Here is a 10,628-nt window from a genome sequence, read left to right on the forward strand (position 1 = left end):
TTGCACTTAAAACATGAGGATATGTTTTTCTATATATGTGTGTACGTTGGGGTTAGGGTGTCCCCCAATAGGGGTTTCTCACGGAAAGATGGGGTTCTACTGCATATTTTTGTATGTGGTTAAAAATAAGGAAATTATTAAAAAAAGCCTTTCCCAAGTTCTTTGAACAATAAATTAACACTCCCCAAAACCCATGGTATTGTTTACTGCCATTTGGATCAATAGTACTAGCTACATGCCTCTTGGCAATTCTACAACAAATACTCCACAAAATATCGAAACATGAACTGATACAGAAAGAAATATATTTGAAAAGAAACATTCAGATTTGCAGATCCCCAGTATAATAGGAAACAATTGCTAAAAAGGCACTATTGGCACGCCATACCACCGTAACACGGAAGTGCCTTGTCAAAAACGAGCGAAGTTCAAAAACAATATTTTTGAAATATTCCTTTTACATTAATCATTGTATAAAAATGATAAGAAATTCAAAATTTATGTTTGAGAAAATAGATTTTTGTATGGTACCACGTATTTACCACCTTCTCGGTTCTGAATCAGCATATTTCCGATGTAAATATTGGCTTATGCCTAGGCCCTTCACTAGCCATTGTCCGTTTGTTGTTGGCTCCCGTGAATTATCGGCTTGCTCCACTGCATTAAAACATTTGAGGTAGGTAGGCCTCGGCTTAGACTTTGTGTTTGTTTATTATGATATTTTAGAGTATACGCTTAATTATCTTTAACTTATCTAGGTTGCCTTCGACGCAAAGAGAATCCTGTAATAATTTCTCAACGTCTACACATAAACCAAGTAAATATTTCAATGAAAACAAATTCAAAGAAGAATTTAAAGAGGCTACTGGTCATCTGAGGGAAGGCGAGTGTCGGAATGAAATACAAGATGCTGTTGTACATTTAGATCAAGTAAGGCATGTAATATTATTTTACTTTTTTCAGAGTGTCATTATTATGATAAATCCTATATTAGTTCCAACTTTTTGATGTTGTGTCCCACGTCTGTGTTCAAACCATCCTTGAATCATGGAGCTATAAAATATAATTTTATACCTCCAAGCGAGGTAAAATGGCCGAGCGGTTAAGACAGGGCCGCCGTTTACTGTACCTAAAAGAGCAACAATATCGACATGGGTTCGAGGCCAACTAGCTCCTAGTTCTGATGGTGGAACAAGTCTTCTCGGATAAGGACTATAATTTATAAACCATAGGTCCAGTGTACAAAGTTATAAACAGGGAGTTGTACAACTCCCTGGTTTAATCATAACAACATTAAAGTATTTGAAAACACAAAAGCATTTTTTTCATTTATTCTCTAGTTACCAATGAATTAACAAAATTGCACAAATGACATTAGGTTTATAGTGAATTGAATCATGCTGATAAAAATTCATTTTAATGAATTTTAAACTTAAAAGTTTTCTGTGTAGTATTGTGTTCAATTTTATGTTTAGAAGAGAAATCATAAATTCTTAAATTTATCTTTCAGATGATTGATTACAATGTGTTTGGAGGTAAAATGAATCGTGCAATGATAGTTTTAAGTTCCTTCAATCTACTAGCATCACCGGATCAATTGACAGACAAAAACCAACAGAAAGCCGTTTTATTAGGCTGGTGTGTTGAGTTGGTAAGGAGTATAATGTTTGAAATTTTAAGTAATAGTAATAATTATATCACGCTTTTGCACAGTAATATAATGTGTTTAGAGATATTATAAGATATAATTGCACCTGGCATATGTTTACTATGAAAATCTAAGTATTTCTTAAATAGCGCCCTCAGTTTGTAAAGTAACAAACAAAATTTTAGCACCCTCTACTGTTTGGCTATGTTTTCATAAAGTTTAAAGTTTGGACATCTGACCACATTTATTTCCTACCCTATTTTTGTAAATGCCATTTTAACTTTTTATTGTCAATTTCTTATACATTCAGTTACAAGCATGTTTTCTTGTTGCCGATGACATCATGGACCAGTCAACTATGAGGAGAGGGAAACCATGTTGGTATAAAATTGTAAGAATTGTATGTTTAATTTTGTAGATGTAGTGTATAATTTCCAACGTACTCTACATAATACACAAGTTTCACCTTTTCAGTTTTCATCTTATAGCAAACCAAAAGTTAAAGCCACTACTATATGGCCCTATTGCGATAATTCTTTCATCTTTAATTGGTTAAAAATGTGAAAAATAAGTTGATTCTAATGATTTAAGCGGCCCTCTATAAATACCAGGTCTTCCTCAATTATTAAGACAAGTAATTAAGCAACGGGACAACGTCAGTATAGGCCTATAGTTAGCATACGATGTTCGTACGTTACGGCTCTTTACCAGCTAGGCCGACAAAACTAAACCTAACTAAGCTTGGCCTAGAGACGTCTACGAGAGAACATTTACTACTGCAATGCACTACTTAAGTAGTGCATTTACTCTTTTTATCATAATTATCCTTAGAACACTCATTTAAGACAAGAAATGACCTGTTTTAATGTTTTTAAAGTTATGTACAGTATATGCATTATTTTTACAAATAGTCAAAAATTGCAGGTATGGTCATGGTGCCTTTAAACATCAAAACTTTTTTGAAACTATTTTATAGAATGGTGTTGGACTTTCTGGATTTAATGACGCATTCCTGCTGTATTCAAGTATACACTCCATTTTAAGAAGTAATTTTAAAGATGATCCATGCTACATTTATTTGGTAGAACTATTTGATATGGTATGTTGAAGTATACAGTGAGGAAACACATCCCAAAGTCCCTGCGTTGTGTTTTGAATATGTGTTAGCTGTAGTTGCCATGCATCTACCTGTTATTGTAGAGTTTATATAATTGTTGTAGTCCCGGGGACTGGCTGGTAAATTGTATTTGTATTGTATTTGTACATCATTATCAGTCCCAGTGTTGTGCTCTTTTGAAATTATATTCAAACCAAAGACAGCTATAAAGGCACATTCACAGCCAAGAAGTTTTCAGAATAATAATCTTTTTGTTTGTAGTTTAATTCATTAAACATGTAGTTTGATTTCTTTCTTTTTTGTGTGTTTAAATAGGTGCTACAACAGACTACGATTGGTCAGTCGCTTGACCTTCTAACCTCACCGAATGACAATACTGACCTGACTAGGTTTACCGAAGAAAGGTGAGGCAATGACAAACCGACGTAGGAGTGCTAGTATAGTTATACTGTATATGGGAATGCTAATTTGAGTAAATTGTTATAGACATTTAAATCAAAGCAATCTAACAGGATGCTGAGCTCCAGAGATCAAAGGGTTTATCTGTGACTGCGACACAGTTCCACACCCTTTAAAGTCGATTTAAAGGCGAATTTGTTTGCACTAATCAAAGGCGTCAATGTCGCAGAGAATGTGTACATAGTACAGTACTGTTATTTAGTATTTTTCTCAGTCAAACATAAGATCAAATGATTGTTATGAGTTTCTATGGTTTCCTCTTGTTAGATTGCCTTGCTTAAAGATACACAAGAGAATTCAGAAGATTAGGGTTGTTGTCTTGATTTCAGAATTGCCTAAAGAGTTGACAAATGTACAACTACAATGCAAAGCTTCTAAATTTCAATTTATCATGTAACTCAGTTCTACAATTAAATAATGTATAAAGAAAGTTTTACAATATAGTTACAACGCCCTCTATTTACTGTAACAACCTTCCAAAGTAAAATATGTTTATAGTGTGTTAGTGCTCCCAAAAAGCTCTGCAATTTCTTTCTGGCTGTTTATTGTTTTGATTTAGCTTTTGCTTATTTTATTTGTCCAGATTCATTCACTGATATGCACAGCATTGCCATTTTTTCAGTAGTTTGCCTTTTGATTTATCTACATAAGATATATATAATATAAAATGTCAACATTTTTATTATTTTCGTTTGTGAATCTAGATATGATGCCATTGTAAAGTGGAAAACAGGTTTCTACTCATTCTATATGCCAGTGGCGCTTGCATTATATCTTGTAAGTACACTTTATTCAAAACTTCCGTTTGTAGATTTTAACTAAGTGGCTAAATGTATAACGAAAAATTTGGTATAAATATATTGGTTTTTTAGGTTGGGATCTGTGATGAACCAACACACAACCAAGCTAAAGAAATTCTTTTGAAGATGGGCCACTTCTTTCAAGTTCAGGTAAAGAACAAATTATTGAAACTATTTATTACACATTTACCCATTTAGACGATTTACATAGAGTTCCATATACACCCATTCAGACTGCCTACATAGACTTCCATATACTCCCATTCAGACTGTCTACATAGACTTCCATATACACCCATTCAGTCTGTCTACATAGACTTCCATATACACCCATTCAGACTGCCTACATAGACTTCCATATACTCCCATTCAGACTGCCTACATAGACTTCCATACACCCATTCAGACTGTCTACATAGACTTCCATATACACCCATTCAGACTGCCTACATAGACTTCCATATACTCCCATTCAGACTGTCTACATAGACTTCCATATACATCCATTCAGACTGCCTACATAGACTTCCATACACCCATTCAGAATGCCTACATGACTTCCATATACACCCATTCAGACTGCCTACATAGACTTCCATACACCCATTCAGACTGTCTACATAGACTTCCATATACACCCATTCAGACTGTTTACATAGACTTCCATATACTCCCATTCAGACTGCCTACATAGACTTCCATATAAATGCATTCAGACTGTTTACATAGACTTCCATATACTCCCATTCAGACTGTTTAAATAGACTTCCATATACACCCATTCAGACTGGCTATATAGACTTCCATATACTGTACACCCATTCAGACTTTCTAAATAGACTTACATACACCAATTCAAGGCCTCTGCTAAATTTTGAAACACTGTGTAGTAATATTGAAATGTAAGTAAAGCAATTTATATTTAGTATAAACACTTTCTATATCACTAGCTACTTTCACTTAAACAGATAAACATTCTGCAACAGCCAGACCTTGAAATGATTTTCGTAAAGTGCATTTGGGAAGGTTTTCGTCATTTGTTTGTAAATTGACAGATTAAGTTTCATAATATTAAAAGTGGAAGCATTTAGCAATCAACAATGTACTTTAAGTTGTGTTAAGTATTTTCTGGAAAATAAAAAAACGATGAAAATTATCTTTCCCTAGTATTAAAAGCAAAGTACACTTAACTATGCTATTAGATCTGTGTCAGACCATTAACAATTTGATTATGTAAGGTGTAGTGCATTAAAAAAGTATTTTAAAACAATTATCAGCATTCCAGATGTTGGTTTGCCATTATTACTCCTAAAGTTTTCTAGAACAAAGGTTACCAACTACAGTAATTTATATACAGGGCTTAGTAACAAGTAGAAGAGAGGTCAAAAGTGTTTTTTCTTTTAAACCCCAATCCCTCTTTTTGGTAAAACTTTCAGAATAACACCAGTTCGTTTTATAATAAAGTGCAGTGGAAAAAGCTTATGTAATGTATTGTCCCCCAAAATATAGAATATAATCAAACTTTGAATAGGCCATTTTATAGTTTGAATAAAGTTATTTACTTTTGCTACAAAAAAGTATGATTTTGCTTATAATAAGACAAAGTAAGCAGTTACATTTAATCAGAAACCTGTTCACTTCCAGAAACGATAGGCTTCTCATTCTCATTAACTACTTTTTTTCTTAAAATTCTGTTTATTTATCAATCCATTTAAAAGTGAATAACTATTATGTGACGTTAAAATTTCCTATTTAACAAAAAATTGTTGGTAAAATTAGTTTTTCAGCAGGGATAATATTTCTTATCGCTTAGTTAATGAAATCTCTGGAAAACTAATTATACTACTTTTACTGAGCCGGAGAGTTCATTGCGGACAGCATGACCCAGTGACCTTTACCGGGAGTCACTGGAACACAAAACGCCAACTCGTCTCTAGTCTCAGAAATTAAAGTGCGAATAGTAGTACTTTAATATGTACCATCTTCTCATTTTTATTCTAGCATGTTTGGAGCTATAATAATAAAATCATTAATAAATATAAATCAATTTTTATTATATTTTGTTGAGACATTTTTGATTATGTGACATAAATTGTATGAACTTTCGACTTTCTAGGTCTTTTGGACATTTGGGTTTATGTTTTGTTTTTAGGGTATATGCATTCAATAAAAGAGAAATTCATAAATCTCAAATTTCTGGCACCAACTGTGGCCTCAAAGGTGGTGTGCCTTGGGATGGTATAAACGTTCTATAGTGGGGTTAAAGTTTCATCCAAAAAGAATGGATGACACACATGTAGTGTCAGTTTTTGACAGTTAATTACAAAAATGATTGATACAGGTGATATACTAGTAAAAGGGTAGAAAGGTGTTAAAGAAATGTGTTTATACTTCTGTAGTATCATTAGCAGCAGTAATGTAACCTATTCAAAGATGTAGGTAGGGAAGTGTTAGGGGTGGGAGTCAAATGTTATTGTGGGGGTGGGTGTCAAATGTTATTGTGGGGGTGGGTGTCAAACGTTAGTAAGTGGGTGAGAAAAAACAATACTTTATGGTACTTGAAGGTTTCATTGTGGAGTGCTATGTTAAAATTAGTCCTTATTGACCTTAAAACATGACTTTGGTGGCCTGTGTCTGTCTATCTCCACCCATGCCTAGTCCTTTGTGTGCTTGTGTTTCAACTGTTTAACGAAATTTAAGGGAAGAATAGATAGAGCCTCTCAAATATCCATGCATGTACACAATTATTGGTAACCATATTGCTGTTGTGATAGCTTCCGTGACTACAGCAAATTTAAATATTTACTAGATTCCATAGTACTTCCAACAGCTATAAAATAATAAGTTAAATAAATAAAAAGTTTCATAGGTTGTGATTATGTAGTCGCTTTACTTAGTATAAATTGTATACTTGGTCAGATGTTTGTGAAAGTACATTGAGATTAATTATTGGGTGAGACTCGAACCCATGACCTCCAGATCACTAGCCTGGCATTCATACCTGATGGCTATAGGTTAGATATACTTATTTACAATAATTAGGAAATACAATCTTAAGGTTAATAAGATATTTTATGCAATATTTTTGTTTAACAGTGGTTTTTTTATTGTTGTATAGTACTAAGTTTTGTATACATGTCATCAAGGCATTATAATCATTTTTTGCAACAGAAAAGTATTAAGTTTATAAGTTAATATTTGAAATAACACTTTTGACTTAAATTGTTCTGAACTTTTTTTGATAGGACGACTATCTAGACTGTTATGGTGAGCCAGAAACAATTGGTAAAGTAGGAACAGATATAGAAGAAAACAAGTGCAGTTGGCTTATAGTGCAAGCTTTGAAATTGGCCAATGAGGATCAGAGAAAAGCCTTACAGGTATTTGATTCATTTATTTTTCTTTTGTTAGTATAGTTAATTATTCTTAAGTTAGGAATAGGAGGTAGAAGTATTAAATGTCAAGGAAAGATATTAACAAAGCATCTGAGATGCATAAGTCACAAATGAGAAGGATTTTTAGGACCCGATCATATACCCACAACCACCCCTCCCCCTACCTCCCCCTCAAAAGGAAATTGAAAAAATGAAAGCTACTGAATGCCGTTTGAGGTTTTCATCCTGGATTAATTGCATTGCACAGAAAAGGCCTTGTCTTTTGAAATGTGGGAGTGCGAACACAAACCTAACAAATAAAATGCCCCTGAGGTGTTCATTTTTCTACACATTCTATACAAATAATTTGTTGACAAATTTCCAAAAGAAAAGGATCGTATCAACTAAATGTGTGTTGAAAAACAGTATATTTGAGTGTGCTTGCTTCCTATCCCACCGTGTTGATACATCGTGAATAAAAATAAGCTGGTGCAAATTGACATTTTAATTTTTTAAATTTTTGTATGTCATACGCATCCAACAGCGAGTAATTATCAATAACCAATTACAGTATGGATAAACTATTTTATAATTTATCGTGCTTATAAACTAAGTCTCATTTTGAGGCTGTGGAGTTGAAAGAATCGTGAGTTACAACCCTGACACTAGGTCAGGATTGGAAGGCAAGCATGCTAACCACCAAACTAAAGCTCTACTATTAACATCTTTTAATTAAGGTCGGAGTATAAAAACGTGCCGAATGAACAATTTATAGTGGACATTTTCTTTTTCAGACCAACTATGGTTTGGATGATCCTATAAGTGTTGCCATCGTTAAAACTATTTATCGTGAATTACAAATTGAATCCATTTATAAGAAATTTGAGCTAGAAAGTTATGAGGACATTCAGCGTGAAATAGATAATATGAAAAGTGATCTACCAAAACAGCTGTTTCTCGAATATGCTGCAAGAATCTTTCAACGAGAAAAATAATTTGTTTTCAGTGTGAAACATAATTATTGAAAGACTTTGCATGTCAATCAATCTGTAAGTTCTGTTTTACACTAATGATGAGTGTAAAGTGTAAAAACAAGAGATACAGGTCTTCCATCAATTACAGTACCATCCATAATTGGCTGTATCGAATGAAGGTACAGCCAGGTCTTTATGTATGGTGCATTTTCAAACCCATAGCCAGGAAATTCGTGGGGTTCGAATGAACCTCATTTTTCAAACTAGAGGTTAGCAGCTGAACTGACCCTTGATCTTGATAAATGCTATCATAGGCTCAGTCTACATTATCAAACTTTATGTGACAAAAACATGATGTCACATCACTATCATATTTGAGAATATCACTTCAATATTTGGGCCCATCACACCTCTTTTGTCAGACTAGTTTGATATTGTAGACAGAGCTTGAAAGGCAAATTTCATCTTCTAAGCATAAAACAATTTTAATACATCATGATTGGTCGATCGTTCAATTCCATTCCATAATGCTTGTATGCGCTCGTACTTCGGGGGAAAAGACAACGAGAAATCGGAAAAAAGTTTCCATAACCAAGATACACTTAAATTATTCTGCTCAATCTACGACTATACACATCACTCCTACCATAAGCCTATTATTTTGTGTCTAACTGCCACTCAACAACGAATTGAAGAGCACGTTTTTAATCATGTCATTTTAGGCTTATTTAGCTTAAGTTTTCCAACATTATTTTTATATTTCTCTATAATTTAATATATGTTTTATATTGCCCCTTCCATTGAACAACAAGGTGTTATACAGTTTACTATAAACATACACGAAGTGGCTTTGTTTTATATTGCCCCTTCCATTGAACAACAAGGTGTTATACAGTTTACTATAAACATACACGAATTGGCTTTGTTTTATATTGCACCTTCCATTGAACAACAAGGTGTTATACAGTTTACTATAAACATACACGAATTGGCATATATCCATCTGGCGCGCAGTGTTACAGATGTTGTAAAGCGATTAATTCTGTCAATTAATAAGTGAAAGGAATTTGTTTTTATAATTACATCTAACTGTTACTCAGATTTTGCAAAACAAACATGACATGTTGTTACCTAACAAACATCTGCAAGCCATATTTATGTTATGTATGTATTAATAGCCCGAGGAATTTAATTCCGTAGATTTATGATTTCACATTTCAATATTGGATGGTGTTCAACGCTTTATTTTCTTCGATAAGCATCAAGTTCATTATATGATAATCGTTCCATCACGTAGGGTGTTAAAGACTATTTAATTGAACTATACCAAGACATGTGTAGCAATCCGAAATTGCTGGTTCGGTTTGATCAACTTCTTCGACATTATTTTTTGTTTACCGTGTATATATCATTTTTTTTAAGTATAATCAAATTTAAGTTTTCTCTTTTCGCCGTTTAAAATGTATAAAAGTATCGCGTCTGGAATTCTTGCTAAAGATAGACGTATCAATATTATATGATATATGCATTATACATATTGTAATTAAAGAATAAACAGTACTAAATTTGTATTTTGTTGTTAAGTTATTTCTAAAATAAAGTTATAAAATTAATCTGTTTGCCATATATTGGCCTTCTAAATATAACTAGAAAAGCCTTCTGACCATATAAATAGTTCATCTTTTTCTCAGCCATTTAAACTTAAAAATACCCATTACATAAGTTTTCCATTGTGATAGAAATTAATGAATGAATTACTTTCAGGAGAGTTGCATTGAGTTTTATCGTGCACTTTGGCCTAAAGCTCTGTCTACACTATCAAACTTTATGTGACAAAAAATATGGACATGGTGATGTCATATCACTACCATATTTGAGAATATCATTACCATATTTGGGCACATCACACTTTTTTTTTCAAACTAGTTTGATAGTGTAGACAGAGCTAACGCTAATGCACGTTGTAATTTACACCCGAATTTAGTCATAGGCCTAATTAATAAGCTAAACATTCGGCAATTTCCCCACGGGACGGTGCATCATATCACTAATGAGACCAATCGTGATTTTAATTTTTTGTCGTGTAACGTGAATCCGAGGCGTTGTCGTTACAGGGTCAAAAGTGGGTCAGTGGTATCTGGTCATTTGTAAAACCAGTGCCGTGCCGGTGTCGAACTTGATTGGAATGTATCTCGTTGTTTTAAGCCGCCATGTCTCAACATTTTTGACAAGATTCCGCCACCGGTTTTACCAGGC

The 10,628-nt window shown here is 33.4% G+C and overlaps 1 protein-coding gene across 2 annotated transcripts; it reads left to right on the plus strand.

Moving 5' to 3' along the window:
• Nucleotides 1–374: 374 nt before the first annotated feature.
• Nucleotides 375–10,134, plus strand: LOC144847701 (farnesyl pyrophosphate synthase-like). Of its 2 annotated transcripts, XM_078704191.1 has the most exons (10): nt 375–676; nt 759–930; nt 1,511–1,651; nt 1,959–2,039; nt 2,625–2,747; nt 3,081–3,169; nt 3,929–4,001; nt 4,097–4,174; nt 7,270–7,404; nt 8,193–10,134. In XM_078704191.1, exons 1-10 carry the CDS (start codon nt 480–482, stop codon nt 8,391–8,393), a joined length of 1,290 nt encoding a protein of 429 aa, XP_078560317.1. In that variant the 5' UTR covers nt 375–479; the 3' UTR covers nt 8,394–10,134. The 2 variants fall into 2 exon arrangements, with proteins under 2 accessions (XP_078560317.1, XP_078560318.1); XM_078704192.1 differs by lacking the exon at nt 4,097–4,174.
• Nucleotides 10,135–10,628: the final 494 nt, after the last annotated feature.

The sequence above is a fragment of the Antedon bifida genome, chromosome 7 (genome assembly GCF_963402885.1).
Source record: "Antedon bifida chromosome 7, ecAntBifi1.1, whole genome shotgun sequence".
Classification (NCBI taxonomy): domain Eukaryota; kingdom Metazoa; phylum Echinodermata; class Crinoidea; order Comatulida; family Antedonidae; genus Antedon; species Antedon bifida.